The sequence below is a fragment of the Anser cygnoides genome, chromosome 1 (assembly GCF_040182565.1).
Source record: "Anser cygnoides isolate HZ-2024a breed goose chromosome 1, Taihu_goose_T2T_genome, whole genome shotgun sequence".
NCBI classification, from domain to species: Eukaryota; Metazoa; Chordata; class Aves; order Anseriformes; family Anatidae; genus Anser; species Anser cygnoides.
The window spans coordinates 72,348,538-72,374,814 of record NC_089873.1 but is presented as its reverse complement, the minus strand read 5'-3'; the positions used below and the strand labels follow the sequence as shown (position 1 = coordinate 72,374,814).

At 39.2% G+C, this 26,277-nt stretch overlaps 1 protein-coding gene across 2 annotated transcripts in view; it reads right to left on the bottom strand.

Moving 5' to 3' along the window:
- The window catches only part of LRP6 (LDL receptor related protein 6), a 122,024-nt gene that overhangs the window by 7,072 nt on the left and 88,675 nt on the right, over positions 1 to 26,277 (bottom strand). For both annotated transcript variants that reach the window (XM_013172840.3, XM_048053633.2), the window contains 12 exons: positions 25,227 to 25,443; positions 23,295 to 23,584; positions 21,262 to 21,488; positions 18,764 to 18,948; positions 16,664 to 16,990; positions 12,842 to 13,044; positions 10,831 to 11,042; positions 10,446 to 10,636; positions 5,292 to 5,501; positions 3,635 to 3,760; positions 2,137 to 2,373; positions 344 to 454 (listed from right to left, as the gene is read on the bottom strand). In XM_013172840.3, coding sequence (XP_013028294.2) covers positions 344 to 454; positions 2,137 to 2,373; positions 3,635 to 3,760; positions 5,292 to 5,501; positions 10,446 to 10,636; positions 10,831 to 11,042; positions 12,842 to 13,044; positions 16,664 to 16,990; positions 18,764 to 18,948; positions 21,262 to 21,488; positions 23,295 to 23,584; positions 25,227 to 25,443 — 2,536 coding nt within the window. The remainder of the gene's footprint in view (positions 1 to 343; positions 455 to 2,136; positions 2,374 to 3,634; positions 3,761 to 5,291; positions 5,502 to 10,445; positions 10,637 to 10,830; positions 11,043 to 12,841; positions 13,045 to 16,663; positions 16,991 to 18,763; positions 18,949 to 21,261; positions 21,489 to 23,294; positions 23,585 to 25,226; positions 25,444 to 26,277) is intronic.

Here is a 26,277-nt window from a genome sequence, read left to right as displayed (position 1 = left end):
GCAGAGAGCAGTTTTTTATAAAAGCCTCATGCTGCTAGAAGGATTTTTAATACTGCACCATCTCAGCTTACAAACTCATAATAGTAAAACAAGCCTCTTATTTCCCTTATAAGTTTTAAAAGGTATGTAGAAAAATTACTAGTCTGCTATGCTAATTCAAAATAATAGTTATATTTGTGATTCCTGTTCTACTACATTGTGCATTAATTGCATGACAGCACTTACAAACAGGAGCATCCATTTTGGGTACAATTCATTCAGATTAAAATCTAACTCATTGAGAAGTTAAGAAATAAATATCAGATAACACAACCAAGTCTCTAGTCTCAGGGTTTATACTTACAGCATCCTTGTTCATCTGAGCTGTCACTACAGTCCAGGTTGTGATCACATTTCTTGCTTTTACCAATGCACTGCCCACTGGCACAGCGGAACTGATCAGTTAAACAAAGCACTGGAAAGAGAGCCCCCCCAAACAACAAGAGTCAGTATCAAAGACTTCTACTCTTTAAAACAATTAAGAGAACCAGACACCAAGGCACACAATCAGGGACATCTTGGGAGAGTTTAGTCTGTTGCTAGCTTCATTTCTTGAAGCATAAAAGTCCCTCATTTCAAAAAATGATTAGATGTTCTGGAGTGAATATTGCACAGTGGGTACCTGGTCCTCATTGCCTATTTTCAGTAAGATCACTACAAGATAAAGTCAACTCAACTGAAATAACTCAGAAGCAGGCAGCCACTGAGAATATAGGTACTTATCGCGGGACATGGTTATTGTAAAATTACTGTAAGAATCCCCAACTATAAGCATTTACTGTAATATACACGAGAAGAATTAAGTTATTAAAATTAAATCTGCCAAACTACAATGATAAAATTGTTTAAGAGAGAAAAATGTGGTTTCTCAATGCCATTGTACTCCTCCTGTAAACCAGAAGACTCGTTGATCATGGGACAATATATTTTACTTGACATTATGTTTTAAAACTGAAATGAAAGATAGAATACAAAACTGGAGCTTTGCCAGTACACTCAAAAAAATAAACTACTACTCTGGGAAAAAAAGGTGCTGTTGTTTACATATAATTTTGTCTCCTGTTTCACATAAATCCAGAAATTCTTTCTGACTTCAGCTGAATTAAGAAGTTAAACTAAAGGCTGCTCTGATCTGCAATCAACTTGAATGCTCTGAATAGTAGTGCCACTTCGAAGGTGATAAACAGCCCCTGTTCTGATATCTCTAGCCACTGGATGGCAACTGCACAAAGCATTTTCAGATGCTGGCATCCCATCTGTCTAAAAATCACCTTTCATCAAAAGAATTTCTGCATTGGTCTGTATATTTTTGTTTGAGCTGGAGCACATCTTTTGGAAAGAAATTCAGCCTTTATTCAAAGTCTCTTAGACAGCCTCTTCAAATAAAGAAATTGTACTGAAAGGATACACAGAAGAGGCATCCTTTCAAGCTTACAAGTTGTCCATACAACTCCTCACTACTTGTGCAGTAGGGAAAAGAAGGTCAAGTTTTCTAGTGTTTCACTTGGTGTAGTGGTAGGGTAGCTGAGACTCCACCAGCATAACCTGTCCTTTCCAAAATTAAAAGAACCTAATTCTCATTCTGTTGGCAATAGCACTTTCCTCCATACGACTATGGCTTAAATACTCTTTTGCTGTACTCTACAGGAAGAAGACATCTCCAGGAATCTCATGTCTCCCTCTCACTTCCTCACGGAAGTTTAATTTCATTTTATTCAGTTGTTATAAAATAAACAATCCCCAGACCTTTAGTGGGCATAAAGTATTCAAAAAACCCCACAACCCTATGACAAGGGTTTCCTCCATGTTGTAAATCACTCCAGAGTTACCAGGTTTTTAGAGTTTTAAAATATACCATTTTAAATAGTACTTTTCACAGAGCTTAAACCACTGTGCAAGAAGTCAGCATTATTTCCACTTTACAGGTGGAGAAACAAAGGAATGTAGCTCGGAAATAATGTCCCACTCAATAAACCAGTGTCAAAAGAGCAGAAGCTCTGATCCTTCCAAATCCTACACTCTGCAATAACTTTGGTATCTACCCTAGTGTCCCCTGAACAACTTTGTTTTCATCATACTTTGAAAGATCCTCTGTACCTTCACAGTTTTTCTCATCTGAGTTGTCTTGGCAATTTGCTTCTCCATTGCAGCGGAGGGCACTGTCTATGCACTGTCCGCTTTCACACTGGAACTGGGTGTCCGAGCACACTGGACAGTTTTTTTCATCACTGTGGTCCTCACATTCAGTGAAACCATCACAGCGCCAGGCCACTGGGATGCAGTCAATCTCACCTGTGAAACAGGTGAACTGCTGAGGGGAGCAAGTTGGTGGTTCTTTAAAAATCAAGCAAACAAACAAAAATTAAAAATCCAGGTGAACAATCAGCAGCAGATCACAACAGGTAAGGACAAGAATAACTCAGCTGCTTTAATTAATCAGACAGCTGATAAACATTCCACATCATAAGGTAATTTCCACCCCCCACTGCCTCTACAGTCGTTTGAGCAGATCCTGAGCCCCAAGTGACAGCTGCAGGTTCAAGTCAATGGAGTTTCATTAGACTGCTTTCCTGAAGCACCACTGTATACACAACTGATGTCTCACTCCCTTTTTATGCTCGACAGTCATTGTATAGAAAATGTTAAAAGGATGTAATGTACTGCAGATGGATCACTGTGACTCAATGTCTAGTTATGTGCCCTCGACAGCTCTGTTGAGTCAAAATTCTTCTAAAATGACAAAAAAAAATGCCCGATCTAGTCAAGTCCCGCTATCGCAACACAGCTGTTAGCTATTACTTAACATTTACTACAGTAACTGTTAATCTCATGCAGTAAGCAAGCACGGATTTTTTTTTCTTTTTATTTTTTTTAAATTCCCTTTCCTCTCCTCCCCTTTTTGGCCTGGTATTAAACTTGCTTTGAGAAAATATCTGGATTATATTAGCTCTTGTTCCATTGTGAGACCACATGTCTCCTTGATGGCGAGAAGATTGCATAATAAATCCATTCAGTACGGTGGTACAAAGAGACCCAAGCGCCTCTCCTCTCCCCAGATTTCAGCCCCACCCTTGGAGACATCAGGGCGTAGGCTGCAGTGGCCATATCACCATGGAGGAGGCAACTGGCCCTTCTGGGACTGCAGTGCAGAAAGGCAAGCATAGGATGAGTTTCAGGAGAAAAGCAGAGAAGAATGAAATGGCACACACAGGAGACATGGTGCAATACACCAGAACACAGGAGAGTACCATTAGCTGAAAAAGGAGAACATGCAGAATGATATAAAAAGTAGTTAAAAAAAATCATACAATTGAAAAAATCAAATTGAAATAATTCAGTGGTCTTAAGTAGAAAGGGTGAACAGAAATCCGCATTCAACAGTGAGCTTCTAAAATTCTATTCTTTTACTCCTCAAAACTTGCAGATCTAGCTCGGGGGGGGGGGGGGGGGGGGGCAAAGGGGTAAAACATGTAAAATCATGTTACAACATCTGGTGCACTGTCACATTCTTTCTGCTCAGAAGTTGACCCTAAAATGGAGACCTCCCCACCCAGGAGCTGAGAGCTCAGTGACGCAGAGCATGGGAAGGACTCACCTCCACAGGACAGCTCATCCTGCAGCAGAACAAGGTGGACTGGGCAAGAGCAGCGCGTGGTGCCATCGCCCTTCACAATGCAAATGTGTGAGCAACCACCATTATCTTGAGAACAAGGGTGTTGTCCTGTGATTTTAAGAAAAGACGGACAGGTAGTACAACTGCAATCACACTTGAGAGGATAAGTAAATGAGATTCTGAGGGGTTGAGTTATCCCCTGCTCTCTCTCTTTTCTTTTTTTTTTTTTTTTTTTTTTTTAATTTTCTCTCCTCCAAGTGCACTACAGTAATTAGTGGAATCTGGAAAAAGCCTTGGATTTACTCTCCAAGAATTTGGTGAGCTCACTGACAAGAAATACCCACATCTTTTCAGACCTTTCAGTGATTTCTTTGCGTTCACAGGACTCCTTTCATTACTCCCTTCTTGATGGGAAAGACATTTCTAAAAACAACTCTGAAAAAGTTGCATTTAATTGTATTTTATTTCCTTTACACACACAAATAATTATCACACACATCAATAATTGTCTGTGATCTGATACACTGAGAGTCATGCCACCTGGTCTCCTAAAGCAGTAAACAGTACTCAAACCATTTGCTTCTCATGTGAGGTAGAATTAGCACTCCAGCAAAAATGGAACCATTATTAAGAAAAAAGATACCTTGAATTCCATACTTAATTTTCTCTATCAAAGACCATTAAAAAAGTAAAGTTTCCAAATTTATGAATTCTGAAGCTTTCACACTGTCTCCAAAACTCAAATTAACATGCTCTAGTTAAATATGTCTCTTCATTTTAATGTTTAATAAGGACAACATACTTCTCTTGGAACTCCTGACAGATTTACTGAGATTAATAGCAAACAAAACTAGTAGTAGTCTGTGCTGATGCTTTAATTAAACATCCCCAGACGTTTTTCTACATATTTCTCGAAGGCATTCATCACAGCCTATTAACTAGGCCTATTTCCTCCATGAAGACAGCAGCTCCACTGCTTTAACCATCCAGCTCCCATTGTTTCAAGTGAGTGTATGTGGGGAAAGGTTATGTCCTGGGCAAAAAGAAAACTTTTAGAAGTGCAGACATGTTCAACACATATTGTTATTTACTGCACACTTCCTTTGTGTAATGCATGTTGTTCTTCCATCATTTAGTTTCAATATGAATTGCCCCTAACAAAAATTGTTCAGCTTGCCTTAAAGACTGTGCAGCCAGGGTGGCTTGTCCATGACACATTTACTGCTAGTAAAGGGCCATGAGAGCTGTGCTTGCCTAAAAGGATTAAAGACCTGGCTTGTGTACTGCAGCCATAATCCAGAAAATCCTCTACTAGTGATAACAGGATATTTCCACTGTCCCAATACACAGTCAAATCCCAGGTACCTCTATGGGACTACCTACTAGCAAAGTTGTCACCAGCAAGGAATTGTGATGGGTGGTTTGTGGTAAATTTCATGTCCATTGCCAACTGCACTAAGGAAACAAACCTAATACCACCCTGGCTATATAACAGACAAAACAATACCAACTTCTGGCCCCTTCCATCTGCCCTGATGTTGACCAGTGGCAAGGAAAATCAGGCTTCATTGCTCTTGGCCACTCCCTGCCTCCAGCCTCACAGCCACTGTTCTCACTTACAAACAGGAATTGCACTTACTGTATTCCTGTATGTTGAGCTCTTTCACAGCATGAATGTCACTAAGTTGTGCAATACGAGCTTGGACCTTTGTACGTCCTTCTCGACCAGTCATATCAATCTTTTCAATCATTTGCTGTTGCCTGTCAATCCAATACAGCCAGTTTTCAAATACAGTTAGTCCCACAGGTTGCAAGATATTAGAGTCTTCCAAAACAATTCGGTTAGCACCTGCAGAAAGAAAAGAGTAGTTTAGCTTAACTGGAATCAACCAAAATACCATCACAAATACTTTCTACACTGCTTACTTCACTATTTTGATTACTTTTACACTACGAGGTAATGATGTAAGACTGATGTTTTTCAGACAGATGACCATATTTTTTTTTCTTTTTTTTCATCAAGAAGACAGTTTGTGTGCTTCAAATACATTTCCTATATTTAAAACGTGTCTGGAGTTGGGGGCCAACTCTCATAAGACCATCCAGTCTTTTATCAATATGGTAATTGGTATTTCTTTTCATTCATCTATTCTTTTTTTTTTTTTTTTTGAGAGATTAACTGCTTTGTCTTGGAATTCAGCAGGGAATAAGAAGATGGATTATTAGCTTGAGTTAACTAATGCAAGATTAAATCCAAGTGAAGACAAAGTACTTAGTAGTTTTCACCTGAATTATGAGATTAAGGTAAACATTTGACTTCTGACTTCATCATATTATTTTGTTTCAACTACATTATCTTCACAAAGGTTTTCATACTAAATTAGGAACATTCTTTCCTTCCTAGTGAAGATTTAGTTTCCTTAGTTCCTTCAGCAATCATTAGTAGCAGCCAAGAGGCTTTGCACTTCTGGAAGTATTTGCTGATTTTTATGCTAGATTACTTAGCACTAAATATATTCAAGATCAACTGTCACATGTCACAGTTAACACTCCATGTAAACATGGAAGAGAGCCCACAGATGTTTTAGAGGTAACATTAAAGACTGTCCAAAGACAGTGAAGACTTTGTAACTCATACACAAAAATATGTTATTCAAAACCTTAATCATATGCTCATTAACACTCATATACTCAATGAAGTTTATCAAACTCTGAGCATAAAATTACTCACAAACGTAAGGATTTGGCTTCGATTTTGTAATGCTAAAATAATATTACACAGTCCAAAATTAGGCCACAGCTTGAAAATTTACACATAAATCCTGGTATTTCAAATATCTGGGCTTACTGCTATGCTTATTTTTACTTTAAACATAGCAGACAATGGCTTTGCATATGCTTATCCACAATAGCATTTCCAAGATGTTTTTAACATTTTTTCCTGGCTTGGCCCGTTGACAACTTCAATCAACAGTATGCCAATTAAGGGGACTTACAAACAAATTCAGCTACAAAAATGCATTCATCTCTATTTTACTGAATGCATAAACGGCTCAGAAGTTAAGAACGTTTCAAACATTTAGGAAGTAGTAACATCTTAAGCAGAACACAGAGATTAAAACTTTAATCCTCAGGTAAACTGGGCTCTCACCCACCAATTTGGAATAACACCAGCAATGATCTGATTAAGAAAAGATGTTGATGGATTCTGAAGGAGGTTATACCCAGACTGATGTAGAAATTAATAGACTGAGTGATGCAAGTCAAACTAAAGAACTGCAACAGTCTATTAGCCCCCATGAACATGAGTCACCTTATAGGGAAAAGGTAAGAAACTGCAACCTGCATCCTGAAGAGAAAAAAAGCTAAGCTGGGAAGAGGGGGATATGCAAAGATGATGGGAAAGAATATAATTAGAACAAAGTAAGACCTTAACCTACCCAAATGGAGTCTGTACACACCCTGCTCTACCATGCCCATGTCAATCAGCATGACATTTTGCAAAATGCTCCTAAAGTTCCGAAGCTTAAAATTTTCACTCTATTGCTGTCTTAATCATTCTTTTTAATATTTGTGACCAAGTGTAGCTGACCATTTCTGATTAAACCAAGACACTGAAATCACTCCTTCCATAAACTAACAATAAAATCTGAAACTGGCTCATCAGGGTGCTAGCCCCCTTTATTGGGAATGTCAGATGAAAGGGAGATGTGATTAAGAGTAGCTTTGTCCCTGACATCACCATTCTCTTTCCAGCAATACCTTTTACAAAAAGACTTAAAAACAAACAAATAAATATAAAAATCAGGACACACCCTTAGCACATTCTATTTCCAAATAAAAGTGACTTAATTTCAGAAACATTAGACATTTCCAAATCACACTAATTATTCTGGAATAGAACAACTAATTTCCAAATAGTTTCCACAGTAGGGAGCTAATTCCAGTCATCTTTTCGTAAACAACCCCTTAATCGTGTTAAGAATCTGGTTAGCTTCAATAGGATCTCCCATTTGGGCAGCACAACTGAGACCTAACTGAATGCCTGAAGAACAGGGAGGAAGAGAGAGACTGAATCACATAAAAGGTATTCTCTCTCTCCTTCTCTTTATAGGTACTGACATCTATAGAGTGTAGGAGCAGGAGATTGTGCATGTTTTAAAGAAGCTAACACATGCGGAAAAAAATACTCTGCTGGTCAGAAGGGCCTATTAATCAGCATTCCTAGGCACAGGAATGCATCTCTGCAGTTAGCAATTTATTGTGGTGATTATAGCAATCTATTTGCAGTGCAAAAGCCAAAAACAAGAGAGGTTTTGGAAAGATTTTTCTTCATGTTCATCAAAAAAGTTGTGAGCTGGTACTTCATGACATCAGTGATCCAACAGGCACATTTTTTTTTTTAAAGTGGAATCATTAAAAAAAATGAACTAGAATTTAGATTCATCTCTTTCTCTGTGTCCTAATATCTGACTGATAGCAGATAAAGATAGAAACAGAGAATGTATGATGTTCTGCTGCCCATAAATTTACTCATCCTGAATAGCCTAGAACATAACCCATATTACTCGGGCTGAGTACCCTCAGCAAGTTTGCAGACAAAACAAAACTGGAGTGGCTGATACACCAGACAGTTGTGCTGCCACCCAGACAGCTCGGGCAGGCTCAAGGAAAAAGCTGACAGGAACCTCATGAGGTTCAGCAAGGAGAAGTGCAAAGTCCTGCCCCACTAGTACATGCCCAGGGCCATCCAGCTGGAAAGCAGCTTGGCAGAAAGACATGGAAGTCCTGATAGACACCAAACCGAACATGAACCAGCAATGTGCCCTTGCCACAAAGAAGGCCTTGTATCTTGGGTTACATTAGGCAAAGCATTGCCAACAGTTTGAGGGAGGTGATCCTTCCCTTCTGCTCTGCTCTTGTGAGGCCACACCTGGAGTACTACATCCAGCTCTGGGCTCCCCTGTACAATAGAGATGTGGGCATACTGAAGAGAGTCCAAGGAGGGGCTGTGAAGATGATTAAGGGACTGGAACATCTCTCCTGTAAGAAAAGGCTGAGAGAGCTGGAACTGTTCAGCCTGAAAAAGAGAAGGCTCAAGTGATATTTTATTAACATATACAAATACCTGAAGGGAAGGTGCAAAGAGAAACAAACAAAAGAGAACCATCAGGAACCCTTCTGTGCTGTGTGGGTGACAGAGCACTGGCACAGGTTGCCCAGAGAGGTTGTGGAGTCTCCTCCTTGGAGATCTTCAAAAGCCGCTAGGACATGATCTTGGGCAGCCTGATCTGGGTGGCCCTGCTGGAGCAGGGGAGTTGGACAAGAGGAGCTCCAGAGGTTTCTTCCAACCTCAGACATTTTATGATCACATTTTTTGAAACAATTCACTAATTCTGCTATGTCTTGTGTTTTAAAATAGCAAACAGTCAGGGTATCACAGATCTTTAGTGATCCTGAACCTTCCAGTGACATACTATGTGAATCACTGAAGAAAAAAATATCTTGCTAAGCCAACCCACTTGAAGTACTAAAATATTTTCCAAAACAAAAGCTTATTTTTGCAACTTATTAAAAAGGCTGAAAATCACACTCGTGTCAATGGAATTGCATGCTGCTACTTTTAATGAAGGTATTGTGTCATCAGTGAAATACATTACTCTAAACTACCATACTCCTGCTGAATTTTCCATTTTGCTCACAGATTACCAAGTATGTCCTTATTTCCTAATGCATACACTGACAGCAGAATAACATTCAGCTGAAGTACAAGGACATGTGTTATTCAGAGTGGGGCTGGACCTATTCCAGAGGAAGGAGAAATTCTGCCACTGACCCCCAACAAGCAGCAGCGTGAGGGGGCATATACCCTATCACATAACAAAGAGATGGGCAGGTATGTGATCAACAACATCCAGCCCAACTCGTATCACACCAAATTACTACCCAAGACACAAGAGACAGCTGGGCTGATCCAGCAACTTCTGGGCTGATCCAGCAACAGCATACAGATAGTAAATAGGAGACAACTGTCTCTCTCTCACCTAATCCAACTGCATGATTTTGCCTTTTCTATTGCTCCAGTTCTGGTTGCTTGCTGGACTTTCTGCTGAACCAATTCAGCTTTTCAAACCAACAGAAAACAGTTCTCTATTTTTCTTCTTCTATATTGTTAGTTTATTTTTTTGCTTATGTAGTTAGGAGAGCTGAATCAACTCATAGAGGAGGTCAGACAAGCAGCATAACCAACATCAAGGAGCAGACAAAGAGAATTACAAGACTGGAAGGATGTTTTTTTCCTTTTGAGAACAGGAAGATATTAAATCTTACTCTACCCTTCTCACATTATGACCCTAAAATAACAGGCACATAAGTTACCTGCACACCTGTTTTAACTCTTTAGGAAAGATTTTTCCACTAATGGGAAACTTTGCCGATTGACAGATTATTGCACCAAAACCAATGCCTTTAAAAACAAACCTTCTCCACTCCCCTTTTCAAAACTGCTGCAATTTATTTGTGAACTGACTTTGGGAAACCACACGAAGGTCTTGCAGTGAGAAACTGAGGTAAATAGCATGTGTAGCAATTAATAATGCAAATCATAGATACAGGCATGAGACTGTAAAAGCACACTGCATGAATCATGCACATTCCCTGGCTGGGAATTTAGGGAGCGATTAGAATCACAGTACAGACTGTTTATAGTAGGAAGGAAAAGACGACACCTTTCTCTGCATTCCCCCACACCCACACCACACAAATGAATCACTGAATTAAAGTGCTACTCTACCTGAAAGGTCACTGCTTTCAATTCTTCGCAGGTCTGAATCAGCCCAGAACAACTTGCCTAGCTGGCTGTCAATAGCTAAGGCTATGGGCTTGCTCAAACCACTGAAAAAAAGGACCTCTCGTTCAGTTCCATCCAATGCTGCTCTCTCAATTTTAGGAGACCTTTCCTGTAGGTTGGTGAAATACATGTATCTGGAATAGGAACGATTAGAGGAAAAGAAAGTTTATTTGATCTTTTTACATTTTCTCTATATGACCAAGACATCTTAACAAATGTCAAAGATGCTTTTATTCTGACAAACAGAAACCAGTCAGCACCAAGAAAACAGTTTGACCCTCAAGATCTTCAGCCTGAACTTCCCCACATCACTATTTCTGCTACATACCCTTTCTCTGGATTCACCACAATGGCTCTGGGCCGGTCTTGATCTCCTTTGAGCACCACTCCCATGGGTCTCCCATCCAGGCGTGTCACATTGATCACATTAGTAGCTTCACAGGTCCAGTAGATATAGCGGCTGTAGATGTCAATGCTCAGGTCATAAGGCTGCATGTCTAAGTTCTGGTTGGGAACTGGACTTGTCACAACAGTGAGGCTCTAAAAAGGAAAGAAAAACAACCCACTGAGGAACATTTAATCAGATCTGATGTGAGCACTTTTATTTGCTATGGATGTACCACATCAAACTATTTGCCAGGAAAGGAGGAGGCTATCAAAATATTATAAAGCAGGAGACACCCAGGAACACTTTTCCTACCAACACCTTTGATTAGATATAGACACTTAGTTCTTACGGTTTGTTGGAATGGCAATCAAGTACATTGGTTGCAGCTCATAAGGTTTAGCAAGTTTGACTGAAAAGTCCAAATCGTCTCTACATTGAAGATTCAGGTTGAACCTCCCCTTTCTCCCCTGCTTTCTTGACAACCCTAAGTTCAGTTTGGATAGACCCAAACCCAGAGCATTAAGCACGCTACAACAGAAACACTTGCATCACCTCTAATTTCCATAGCTGCAGCTGAACAGATAAAAAAACACCAGCAAAGTGAGGCCAGATGGTGCTTGAAATTCTTGCCTCACTCTTCTCCACCATCACACTTGGGGGAAATAATATAAGGATGAATCATAAATGGGAAGGGAACTCTGATGACAGACAGAAGGACATCAGCTAACATAACAGAAAGACTTTAGAACATTTCCAGATAATAACTCTCTGCCCCAAAGTTCTTGTCTTCTACTTGCCTACACATCTGGAATTCTAATGCCCCCCCCTTTTTTTTTAATTTTTTTTTTTTAGAATGACACTGCATAGTCTGCTCATAGTGAGAGATGAGCCTAAATGACACCTTTCGTGACCTTGTCACGAAAGAGGAGGAATGATAATGCTCAAAACACAGGCTAACAATCTTTTTGGAAGAAAAAGGATTCTCCCTACCCCCAAATTAAACTTCACTGGAAGATTTCCTTAACTTTCTTCTTTGGCTTGACACCTCTACGAAAGGGTGTGCCTAAAGCCTTGCATTTGTTTATTCTGCTGAAGCAGGCAAAAAAATCTTGTGCCTTTGACTTTGGAGTTTGGGATATTAAATTATTTAGAGATTCCAAAATTAAAACCATTGCTAAATTAAGCGTCAAGTCTGAAGGGCATTTCAGCAGGATCCAACTAACACCACACTCACCACCAGAAACTACACCGAACATAGAACCTCTGTGTTGTCCATTTTAGTCTCCTGCTCCTCCCCCATTCAAAAAATGCAGGGGGAAAGTATGTGTTTTAAGATGTGAAAATGCTCACAGCTAATCTCAGTCACCTGTATTACCTTTGGCCTTCTGCGTAGTGCTACTTTTTTGCATTCACTAAACTATTTCCCAAGCTTGCTACATCTCTTACAGGTCACTAGTTTCAACCTCCACAACCCAGTGGAGGGTCTCTTCAGCTCTCTTCCTATCCCCACCAGAACCCAGGAGACTTTAGACAAAGCCGTGCACTGACAGAGTCCCAGCCTCTCCATTTCAGAGTCAACGCTCCTATGCCCTGCTCATTTGTATCTTTTCTGTCCCTCTTTTGACACACTCATTTTCTCCTAAGAATCTTCCCTTCCACATTTCATGTCTCTCACACAGGAGTTTGTAACAGTACCCAGCCAAAAGACAGGGCTGAGCAAATATTGCACTGAGGACTAAAGTATCTTTAGCCAAGGCCTTAGTTTTCTGTGTTTCATTTCCTGCTGCATCTCCCAGATTACGGCAAAAAGACTCCAGAAACTCCAGATGCCACTTGTTGTGCCAAGTGACAGCTAGTAATCTATAGGAAATCTGTATATCTAAATCATTCACATACAACCATACACTTGGGTACAGAGCATCTTTTAGTAACTCCGGCGCCCACAGGATACCTGGCTGCCATCTTCCTGTGCCTTCCTAATGATGTTCTGCCGAGAATCAATCCAATACAGCTGTTTATCCAGGGGGTCGTAGTCGATGGCTCGAACATTTCTGAGACTATGTATAGGGAGTATGATATCTGGGCTCTGCTGTTCATCTATCACCATGCGATTAATTGCATTCTTCTGACTGAACAAAAGAAAGGTTGTAGGAGCTTGATGGATTAAAAAAAAGGAGGGGGAAAGGGTTACACGCAGCAATAGCATTGAGTATTTTTATGTTCAATAACAGCATATAAAACACAGACAGTACCTAGTATTTCATTCCCTTTATCTTTCTTTGAAAACAAAACAAAACAAACAACAAAAAAAATCAGAACAACAACAACAAAAAACAAATCCAAAACAACAGGCACAAAAAAACACAAACTTGGAAAGTTTGGAAAGCCTTTCAATTGACCTCTTTCTACTATAAAAGTCTGAGTCTGGATATGACTAGCAAAGATAATTTTGTAAATTGCAGGACTAGTGAATGTGAAGACTTCTGTCAAAATTACTTCAGTGGTCAGCTGTGACTCTCAAGGAACTGACAATTTTCTAAAGGGGTCCCAGGAAAACACAGTTCCACTATTTTGAAGTTGAACTTTTTGCTAGGTACATTTCTATGTGCAGAATTAACTGAGCAAAAACCAACACTGACTCCTTATTTAGACATCACAGGGTACAGAAAGTGTCATTAGAATGGATCAGTCCTGTTCCTGCTAACCCTCTTTCTGCCAGCACCAGAATGGAACAAGTAATTCGTAGGAAAATGTCTTAGATGTGTGTAGGCTGTTGTTGTTGTGTTTTTGTTTTTAAACAAAACAAAAACACCTTTTCACTCTTCTCAGATTTGTCTGTCTTGCTGATTTCTAGGTGCTTATCTAGGAATGCTGACCTGCAGTAAGAAAAATATCAGATGTTCTGCTTTGGTTTTCCAGATGTTCAGCAAAAACTTCCTGGATAAAAGACAGTTTTTCTTATAAATTCCACCAAATGTCAAAAAATAAGACTTCCCCACCCTGTTAAGCTGTAATTTACCAGCTACATCTTACAGAAAGCACACAAGGCAAATGTGTTTAATACTTCTTTAAAAAGAAATTATCCCTGTATTATATAGCTGGGTCAGAAGTGAGTGGAAGTAGTTAAAACATTTCCCCTTTTCACAGCATTCTTTTCAATAATGGTCTTCCTGCAACCACTGCTGTGCAAGACAGCACAAGAGCCAGCAGCCAAAAATGCAGCTTACAGCTTCCCTGAAGTCTGCATAATCAATTTACTATAGCACAAATCTGGAGAGATTAGCAGCGGGACGCTGCACTCATTCAATCCAGCCTGTAAAACAGGTAAGGCTGTACCTTGGAAAGGGGAGGTAGGCAAAAGCCTTCCCAGAGAACATCATCACCTCTCTTTGTTATTTTAGGCATACACTTTGAACATTTCTCTGCTGCTGTGAAGAAAAAAAAAAAAGTGCGTGGGGGGAAGTTTCCTTGGCAACTAACACTCAATCCTAACTTCCTATAACAATCAGGCCTGATTGTAAGGTATGTTTGCTTTCTGGAAAACCTGTATTTCTCTTCCAAATGTTTCTCCAATAATTTTGGAGAGACTTTTTCTACTTAGCTCTAAACTGGAAAAGAAAACCAAAAAAAGCAAACCAAAATTTATACTGTTATATACAGTAAAATAATAGACTCAGAAGATATCAGTATTCTTATCAAGCAATTAAGAGACTAATGCCAAGGTAAGAAAAAAAAAAAAGCTTAAGATAAAACAGTCCAGGCAAATATACTGTCATAAACACCCAAAATCTTTTCCATCTTTTCCCCAAAGAGGCCCTCTCACTGTTTTCCTGGCTTCCAACTTGGAATTGATGACTTATAATAAAAAGTAACAGCAAAATTTCCCCCTTTGAGTCCCCACATCTCTGAAACAGTACCAATCTGAGAAATCACTTCACAGTCTTCATCATTCTACCTCCCAGTAGTCACATATTTTAACTGTATTTTTGGAAGGCAAATGGAACGTAATGAGAACGTCTCCTGTGTAACATGCATTCAAACTTCATAGCACTTGGTAGGTCTGATGAGATAACAGATCTAGTCAGGGCAGTGTGTCCTTCCCGTAATTAAACCAATCTATACACACATGAGCAGGGTGATCCAGAAGGGAGGATCTGGCCTCTAGACAGGGCTTGGGCTAATAATAATGTTCAGGAATATATAAGCAAGTAAAACAGGCAAGAGAAAGTTAAAACGATTCATGCTCTAATTATAATGGCCAAGAGAAAAATTAAATTATAAGTAGAGAAGCCTAAGACTCCAATTACTTACAAATGAGAAGCTGGAAAGTTACCAGGTTTGAACACGACAGAAGGAAAACTCCTAATACCTCATGAAAGACCAAAACATGCTGCAGGGAGACATTCTGTTTGCTCGCAACTGTTTCCTGTATTTTCCTTCTTCCTTTCCTACTTTTCTCCTCCTTTGTAAAGAGAGCATTTTCACAGGAAAACATGACCTTTTATCAATTTGCTACTTGTTCTCCACTGGAAGTCAAATTCCTCCACCTACAACATCACAGTAACCACTAGAGTGGTGCCAGCTGTGCTTCTAACCTGCAGAAAGGTGTGAGAACATTCAAGTACAAAAATCCAGCTGCCAGGCAAGCATCATTTGTAACAAAAACAGAAAGAAAGAGAGCAGGACACACAATGGGGGGATACAGCAGACTTTTCCAAAAAGCATGATTTTCAAAAAATTCCATGAGATGGTATTCATGGAGCAGGCTACCCTGCTTTTGGCTTTAAAACAACAGTTGGATCTCTCTACTTGGGCATAATGCAGACAAGATACAATCTGTCTCTCTGTACCATGAATCTCTTAACCCACTGACTAATCTGAATGACACCAGTGGAAATCAGCCATCCAGTATGCCTGCCAAAATTATGAGTGCTTCACTGGCAGCCAGTTATTGAGAGATGGATAAATTATTTGGTTAGAAACCAATTACACACAGCCTGAGGGGCCTTGTGGTTCATATTCTGTACAACAATAAAGAAAAATGGGGCTTGGCTGCACTGAGATCAGAAATGTGAAGTGCTGTGGAGGCAGTGGAGCTGAGCTGAGCCTCACTGAGCAAGAAACACCTTTGGGGGTATGAGTGACCCACCACAGCATCTCCTCAGCCAGCAAACAGAACTACTACAGAATTAAGTCTCGACCCACCTAAAGGCTATGCGAAGTCCAGAGTCTACGCAATCTACCACATATCTTTTACATCAGGCAAGATTAGAAATAAAGAAAAATTAATAAGCAACTAAGCACTTGAGGAATGCTGTCAGACAGATAATGAAAACAAAAGCATTTCCAGCTTTCTTACTTACACAAATTTAGCTCGTTGAGTCACTGACAAGATTCATTAGAGCTGGTTTTGTCTATTTTCCTGAGATATTAGTCTGTTGCAAGATTTTTTTTTCCTTTTAATACCTATCTTCTCAAGTCAGTAGGATTTTAGTACTACACAATGATATTGTAAAATACATATTTTTATTGCAAACTCTATCCAGTCAAATACCCTGCTTTGTACTGAGAAAAGGTGGGTAGGGTACCAAATATTTTTTTTAAATACATGCTCACTATTAAAAATAGAAACTAGATTTAACTTGGCCTATCAGAAAAGCAAGCCTGACCATCTCATGTAAAAACAAAACTCTTTTTTCCTGTGAGTACCAGGCTTGTATCTGTCAGTAAACACATCTGTGACTGTATTTCATTTTCTTTCGTTATGGCTTACCACTACAAGTCCTGTTGTCAGCGTTCAAGGAGTAGTGAGCTGGGCACCCACAGACAAAACCACCAACAGGGACTGCTAAGCAGAGATGAGAGCAGTGACCATTACTAGAGGCACACTCATTCCAGCCTGCCTGCCTGGAGGAATGGAAGACCAAGATGTCCATAACATAATCCAAATGCCCTTGGATGATAGTTCTGTTCTGGCCACTGGTCTTGTTGGCTCGTTCAATGCTACGCCGGCTCCAGTCTGTCCAGTAAATGTAATCCTGATACTGAGTCAGGCCAAATGGGTGAGGCAGGTCATCAGCTATAATCTCACGGTCAAGGCCTGTTTCCAAAAAAAAAAAAAAAAAAAAAAAAGGACAGAAAAAGCAGAATTATTTGGGGACAAAATGGATGCTGGTTAATGCTTTAGACTTGTCTCCTTCACAGAAAGGCTAAAACGTGATTACTTTAAAAGTTACTGTTTCATTGCTAGAGAAGTAAATTATAAAGCAATGCTCAATATTCAAAAGGTCATCTTGAAGTCTCAGAGCCTACCACAGAACAGTCCTAATCCTGCTTGTGGTTCACAGAACAGAACATATTCTATTAAAGAAAGAAAAAAGCTGCAGTTTTGAAACTTATCAGGGTTCTTAGAAAGATTGTCCTTTCCCTCCTCCCTGCAAGGAACAGGAGCACACTGAAGGAGATAGTGTCAAGATCCCACGTTCCCAATTCAGCATCTCTGGAACCACACTTGGGTCTCTGCCCATTGCTTACAGGGACAGAATTGTTATGAGCTTAATAAGATTCTACATTGTATTATGAGAAAAATTAAATGTACAAGGTTAAACTAATCAGTCTCTGGAATGCCTTAACAGGATGGAACAGTCTGAAGCTCAAGGTAGGAAATAGTTAACAGTGTACGATGGGGGAAGGTTAAGAGACCTTACAAAGAAGAATATGGAGCAGGAGGGGAGGTGGGAGGAGATTTCAACCACATTGATTTCAACAATTTAATTACCATGGGGTAATTAAATGCTGTCTAGTCACAGAAAATGAATGGGAGATTATGAAGCAAGAAGTCACTCCCTCTTTACACAGGGAAGAGGAGAATGCACAGCCCTGCGCTTTACTATCATTAGCCACAGGCACAGGAAAGATGAAACTCTAATTCTGTGTCCAGTTCCACAGTACACATGAGACCACTGAGCCAGCTTCAACAGCACACCAAAAACGCATGAGGCTGAAGAAAAGCTTTTATATTACATGTAATTCCTAGTAATGCATTTTCCTGTTTTGATCTTCTTCTAGTTTTATTCCACTATTGCTAATGTACTGTTTAAAGTAGACAAATTCCTTTAGCCTTAAATATCAGCTAGTAAGAAAGCTAATCTGAATAATCTGGCACACAACAAGGCAGTCCACTCCTGTGGGTGCAGAGATGTCATAAACATGATACTGGGCAAACCTGATAGGGTGTGGGTCTGCAGCACACTACCGCTGGGAGAATGAAAGAATAATATATTCCACCTCTATTAAGCTTTAAGAAGCAGCTTATAAAAATTATACAGACCCTTGTGTGACAGAGAGCACCCCTGTACTAGCCAAGAAAGCTCCTTCGCATGCAGAGTACTAGGAAAAATGCCTGAACCCTGAGGATACCAACAAAGATTAAAAACCAAATTGTATTAAATTACACTGTGGAAACAGTCCAATATGCTGTTGTTATCTTGGCTTTCTCTTTACCTTTCTACAGATGAAGTGTTTGTTATGTATTTGCCAACACACATTGGAGCAGCAAAACAAGAGTCTCCAAAACGCTGAAAGTTGACAGCTTTGTCCTACATTTAACTGAAAACATGTACAGCTTGTATAATTTTAACTTTGTGAGCAACTGTATTAATTACAAGAAAACCAAGCCCTCACTAAAAACTTTGTTGCATTAACAAAAATTATAGAAGCAAATAGAAGAGGTGTGTAAGTTTGGGAAAAATCTGTTTTTTTTTTTTTTGCCTTAAGACGTGTATCTTTGCATTATTCAAGCAATAATTTGCCACAGGGTAGTGTGAAAGAGCAGCAGTATCCCTGTGAGGCTGCCCAGGGCTCTGGAGCTCACCTAGCATGTTGGAGGATTCTATCAGGTTGGTATCGAGGTCAGTCCAGTACAGTCGTCTTTTAGCATAATCAATAGTTAGGCCATTAGCACGTCCCACATTCGGTACAAGAGTAGTCCGCTCACTGCCATCCATAGCAGCTCTATCAATCTTTGGCTTACCACCCCATTCAGTCCAGTACATAAACCTGAATAAAAGTCCAAAAAACACAAACATTCACATTTATCCAAAAGAAAACTCAAGGGAAAAAAATTCAGATCACAAACAAAAATCCTTAGAAAGAGTATGAGAAAACAAGAGTTGTAAATGTGAGCATTTATTAGGTTCCATTACACTAAACATGTTTGGTTCTTTTTTTTTTCAAAATACAAGCAATGAAATGAGTCAGATTTCCTCAAAATTCTTCCAACATTATTTTTTCCACTTGGAGACGGATTTTCAATAGCAAGTTTTGTATGAAAAAACTTCAGTCTTAACTAATACATGCGCATCAGTTAGTAGGTAAAAGACTGATTGTTGGGCACATTCACTTATTTAAGTGACTATGTAAGCAAAGTACTTTCCATGGCACTTGGTTTCTGGTTTTATTCCACTGTCCATCAAATGAAGGAATAAAAAAAGGTAGAAATGCATAATATTTCTGTTAATACGTGCCATTGCTCATCTCCATGCAACTATGTCAATCAGCTCTGTAACAGCACATTATATTTCAGCTGAGGGCAGAGTAACACAACACTGTAGAGCATTTCCACTGAAGCAGAAGTACAAACTCTCGCGTATTCACATGACAATTTATGACCCATTTGGCAGAAGCAAGAACTTTTGCACGCGTACCTTTTCTTTAGGCACTGTACAGTAGAGAGGGCTGTATAATTGACATTTGGTGTTATTAGATGCTTCTTCCAAAATTTAAAGCCAATACCACTTTTAAAATGAGACATAGCTAGCCATTGTTAACTTCTTTAGTAACAAATACCTGTGAAATTCCTTTAATTTCAACCAATCACACGGTGTGAAAGGTTACTTCAGAAACTGTTGATCAAGTGTAAGCTGTTCTTTAGACACCAGGAATACTCAGTAATTTTCATTTCTAATATGTAAAAATTCTGCAAGTTGTGTACAGCATGAACCTGTGTGTTAGAATTGTCCCAGTGGTATCAGTGCCATGAAAATGTCCTTATAAGCTACAATGACATGGCTCAGCTGTAGAACAAGTGAAGACACCAGTAGTTTGGCCCAAATCTAAACTAATTTTGTTCTGACTGCAGTGAAGAGACAAAAACATTTAACTATACCAATCTTTGAAAAAAAACTGTTCCCAGCATAAAACTCGAATCATCCGTAGCAACCTTTTGCTCCAACTGAATAGCTGGATCTAGCAATCTGGTCTCAGATGCTCTTTGATGTACGATTCCAGGCAATCCCTGACACATCAGGGCTGAACTCCATCTGTATCCTCCACTGGGGGGACTGCAGATCTTGGTTCAACTAAGCATGAAGACAACAGTTGCCATCACCTTGTTGAAATGAAGCAGGAGGAGTGTGTCTGCAAGGTGCTGAGTTTTTTTCAGCATTCCTGTAACTCTTGCAGTGTCACTGGAAACTGAGATAATTTCATAGCACTTGAAAATGAAATCCTCATATTAGTAAAATAATGCTTTATGTTCCTTCATTTCTAAAATAAGGATAATATAATACTGATATAACCTCAAAAAGGTTTTGCAGTGATTAGTTAATGTCTAATAAGCATTCATGGTAGAAGAGCTATTTCAGAAGCAAAATAGTTTTGCCTTGCTGCCTTGCCTCCCCCCTCCCCTTTTCCTCCCCCTGCTTACTGCCCTACTTTCAGTATTATACTTGAGTACAACTGAAAAGTTTCTTCTCAGGAAATCTTTCTTTTTGGTGATAGGTATGTATAATTATTTCCACTGTTTCTCTGCCTTTGCTTTCCTTGTCCACACCAACAAAAATAGAGGCTCCCTTATCTGAAAAAAAAAAACCAAACAACTTTTCCCTTATTCTCAGACAGTAAGCTTCACTCCTCCTATTCTCAAGTTAAATCATTTAATACCTTTAATACCTTTATTGGACCGTAATTTGTTAAAGAAAACAAAACAAAACAAAAACAAAACAAAACAAAAACACAAAAATCTACACCACTCATTTTTAAAAGGGCAAATATTTTCCTTTCAATGCTATGCCCCTTTTCTAGTTAATGAATTCCATAAACCTAAGACTACTTTGATTCCGTGATTAATTAAAAAACTATATATAAATCTCTTTTTAATGAGCTTCTCTGATTTTTTGTGCAATATTCTCAATGATTATTCAGGACATTAAGAGCATATTCCTTCAGCCCTCATATTATAAATTACCAGGTTATATTCCCCAGCTCAATTCTCTCAGGATTTATATGCAACGCCTAACTAACATGCCCTAGAGGAAGCATTAGGATGTTGTTTTCAATGTTCATAAACATAAAATTAAATCAGCAAGTTACCCCTCAGCAGGGTCCAACGCCAATGCCCGGGGACTGTCAAGATCTTTCCACACCAACACTTGTCGATGCTGTCCATCCAGCTTTGACACTTCTATGCGATTTGTTCCAGTATCAGCCCAATACAAGTTCTTCCCCAGCCAATCTACAGCCATGCCTTCAGGGTAATCCAAGCCAAACTCTACAACATGTTCCAGTGCACTGCCATTCATAAATGCTCTGCTGATGGTCTGTCGGGATGCAAAGATACACAGGCAAATTAGAAATTTTACCAGTCTGTCATTGGGCTGGTTGTTTTCTTTGTTGCATTTTAAACACTTTCAGATTTTCGGCATCTCGTAGGAAAGAGAAGCATACAATATGCTACTTATTTGCAAGGCAAACAATACTGCTATTCAGAAGTAATAATTTACTGTATTCTATGAAAGCATTCTGTGTCAATTACAATAGCGTTTCCCTGGGGAAATAAATGGGATAACTAGTCTGGTTCAATTAAGCAGTCTACATGTCAAAGTGACTTTTAATAACTTGGTGCCAACTTTGAGGGGGAAATATTTTGGCTCTCCCAGGACTATACAAAAGCATTGATGCTATAGCACAGAACAATATTTAAAGCAGAATGAGAAAGTTTGGGATAGAACAACAAATAGAAGAAAACAAGCTAATAGCTGATTAGCTCAGTACTTCAAGTGCTTCAGTACTGATGGCTTAATTTAATTTCAGTAAGCATAATTTCTTCTTGGACTTTTTTTCAAAAAAACTTCCTATACCTCTCACCATCATGGATCAGCCTGAGACAGCAAATACAGCCAGAATTAGGATTTAGTAATGTATCAGAGCTTAGGCATTCTGTGATTTACTATGACCAATTATAAGTCTGAAAGTAAAGGACTAATGTTAATATAAAATTCTGTTTTGCAAACTTGGGCTCTCTTTCTTTGTCCTTAATATTGCCCTCTGCACACACCTGTCATATTCCTAACACACGAGAAGTTAACTCAAAGTTTGATTTTTGGTTTACTTCCCAGTTCGGATGCTATTTGCTAATTATGCCAGTTTGTGACAGCACGTCAGGGAAATTTCTTAGTCTTCATTTTTATCACTCAAAAACTGATGAGGGGATCCTTGTTTTATTTTTATTTCAAACACAGTTCGAAAGAATACCATACCTAAATAGTTCAGCCAAGTCACCTCTCTCAAACTAACTTAAACAATTTGTTTTTAACTTTTATGATTCTTCAGTTGTAAAGGTCCAAGAGTTATTGTTTGCATGCGTCTCACAATCCCAGAACGGCCAAGGTTGGAAGGGACCTCTGAAGATCATCTAGTCCAACCCCCCTGCCAAGCAGGATAACCTAGAGCACATTGCACAGGATAATTTCTCAACCCAATTGCAGAAAACTTTATTTTATTAACAACTAATTTTTGGTGTTCACAATTCTGACTACACCTACAGTCCACAAAAAAACAAAGTGAATAACTAGACTCACTGAGAAGAGAGATAGAAGACAGATTTCTGTCACTCCATCAGCCACCACATTTAAACATCTACCTTCAACCTTTTTTTTTTTTTTTTTTTTTTTGATTTGTTAGTCTAGAGCCTAGACCTGGTTTACAAAGCCTGTGACTTGTAATGTGTCTCACATGCAGTAGCTATGTGAGTTAATGAACATGTAAGACCCATTTCCACTTCCTGACCCAAAACATGACTTCTACCCATTAAATGTATTTGACAAAACATCTGTCATCCCCAAAGCCACCTGACCCTTGGCATTCTGCTCAGCTTTCTGCCAAAAAGCTTTATTTTTGCAAACTTCTCCTTTATATCAAAATGTACACATTAGATTTAAATTATTTGCATGAGAGAATACTGATAGTATAGTGAAAATATATGCCTTTCGTAGATAGGACCAGTTCTTCTACCTATCTCTTGAATCTTGTAAACCATACTTGTTAATCCATTCTTAACTATCTCAAGAATCTTACAGCAACTTTATAGCCAACACAGAATAACTGGAAATATCTTCCATCTCTACCTTCAATGAAATGTCAGTCCAGTATATTCGATTATCTGTCACATCAAAATCTAGAGCAGAAGCTTCTTTAACTCCAGTGAGTGGAATAGCAACATTGTTGTTGTTCGTTTCTAAAGAGATTCGTCTGATGTCTGCTCTCCGGGAAAACAGCAGGAAAGCCTCTGGGACAATGCAGGTCTTCATATCATTGATGAGCTCCAAGCCTATGGGGCAAGCGCAGCGAAGGCCTTGTGGTCTGTACAGACAAAGATGGCTGCAACCGCCATTATCCTCTGCACATGGGTTTGTACCTAAGCACGCAACAAAAGCAAAAGCAATCATTACGAACTGACTTCATTTGGAAGATGAAGTCATTCCTCACATCTATCAACAAATATGAGGCCTTTAAGAAATACATACAATTTTTCACCTTTTGTTCTCTGAATTAATTCATTCTTGTTTCCCCTAGTTCTTTGGAGGGATGTTACTCTACATGGCTGGAAAGCCTACACTTCTTTCCCTGATCCCATAGAACAAACCCAGCAATAGGGGATGGGACCCGGACTCCAACAACTGTAGGTGATCCCGATTAACAACACAAGCGCTGAAGGGAAGGGAAGTACATAAGAAAGCAAACAAAAGTTCTGTCACCTTTCACAGTACACTGGTCAAGTTACATACTGCAATTGTGTTCCTAGAGATGGAAAATTTTAAGATTATTTTCTTGTAGGTCCCCTTCCAGTGCCTAAAGTGGGTCTACAAGAAAGCTGCAAAGGGACTTTTTTCACAAGGGCATGTCGTGGTAGGCCAATGGGTAATGGTTTTAAAGTGGAAGATGGTAGATTTAGATATAAGGAAGAAATTCCTCACTCAGAGGGTGGTGAGGCACGAGAACAGGTTGCCCAGAGAAACTGTGGATGCCCCATCCCTGGAGATGTTCAAGGCAAGGTTGGATGAGGCCCTGGGCAACCTGCTCCTGTGGTGTCCTAGCCCATGGAAGGGTGGCTGGAACTAGATAGTCTTTAAGGTCCCTTCTAATCAAAGCCATTATACAATTTTCACATCCATTTAATGGCCTCTTTTCTCCAGGATGCTAGTAAAGCAGCTCTTTGCAATACTAAGATGTGTACTTGCACATGCTGGAAATCCACCCACCATTACCAAGCTCAGTTAGCCATACAGCTGAAAAGAGGGCTGTTTTTAAAACACATGTGCCTTTGGGCACTTTAACGTGGTAGTAGCAATGCAGATACATGTCAACTACATTTAACTAATTCTCTGGGATACAATCCAGACATGGCAGCAAGAAACTGCAAGCCCTACACATAAAGCAGGATATTCAGGGAATGTGATGAGTTTGGTGATGCCACAGCTCTGCTGCTACCAGTGTTTTGGAAGCCAATTTAAAGCTAGATCCTGCACGTTTATTCCATAGACACCACAGGACAAAAGTACTTCTAGTTATTTTTAAAGATGATTTTGCAGTATTCATATGAAAAGCACTTAGCAGTCTAACAGGCTCATTCTTAGATTTTGCAAACTGATGTTCAGATCGCAGGATGAAAATCTGCTACAGCTGCAGTTTCATAAACAGCTAGGCTAATCTAATAGCTGGCTGTTAAAAAGAGAAGTCCTCATTTTCCTTGATCCTTCTTCACTTCTTATTGGATCCAGGGTTGTCTCAAACCTATGAGATACTCCAATTACCTAAGCAGCAGAAAATTACCTATTTTTGGGGTGCTTGCTTGTTTTCCACCTTGTTATTCTGCCAAGTTAGAGAACTGAAGGACCTCACAAAATACCTACCCCATGCCATTGAACTGCAGTTATTAGGTGAAAAACTGTATTCTGCCCATTTCTAAAAATCTGACGTGGTATAAAGTGATACCCATAGAAGAGCACTGCTGAAATATCTTATTTTATTATACTAGCCTTATTTGCATTCTCACTCACCAATTATCTGGAGGACATTTGTAGCTTTGAGGCCCATTAGATCAGGCAGTTGATCTATGATGATCTCTCTTTCTGCTGTTCGTTTATGCACACGTTCAATACTGCGTCTTTGCCAGTCTGTCCAATAAACATAGTCTCCCAGCAATGTGAATCCAAAGATATGAGGCAGCTTGTCCTCCACCAGAACTCTTCTCCCAGTTCCATCAGCATTCATGACCTATGGATACACATAAACACAAACATTTCCATGTATACAGAATAATTCTGTTGCTATTTATCAGTGATTAATTACCTGCTCCTCATTTAGACCTTAAACTCCAAAATAATCTCCTACCCACTGAAGTGCTATCAATGTTACACAGCAATCTAATAAAACAAGACTAGTTTAACAGGTAGTTGTTTTAAAAGCCATGGAGGATCCCTTATGCATAGCCTTACATACTAAGGCTATTCTCATAAGCAGATCATAATGTGAAATAATAACACAACACTCCTTATATTTGCTTTATGAACTATATTATGTGTGCCTGTTACACATTGTCTCTCTCTTTCATTTCTGACTTACCTCTCTTGGCTCAGTTTTAAATGGGAGATGCTGTGTTTTACACGAATGAAGACAAGCTTACAATGTTAGGGAGTCCTAGCTCAGTATCTTGTAGTCCACAGTCCCTCCCAAATGAGCTTTGTCCAGGTTACAGATAGCAATAAGAGGAGGCCTCACAAATTCTGGGAGGCAAACAGGAAGATCTATAGAATCATACTCCCAAATCTAAACAAAGAACCAGTTTTACATTCTTCACAATTAAGTTCAGTGCTTTTTGTACTAGAAGGAACACTAATACTCTGTAAATAATTGCATGCCTTTGATCAAGACACTTGAATTCACTGTGTCATTTTCCTGTATTGCTAGAAAGAAGTAATACCTAACTTCCTCAAAGAGGCACCGAAAGGATTAATTAAACATAGGTATGCATGTTCAAGTGATCAAGTACCTTATGAATGCCAAGTATTATTATAAAAAGTGCCATATTGAAGTGAAGAGTTATATTTT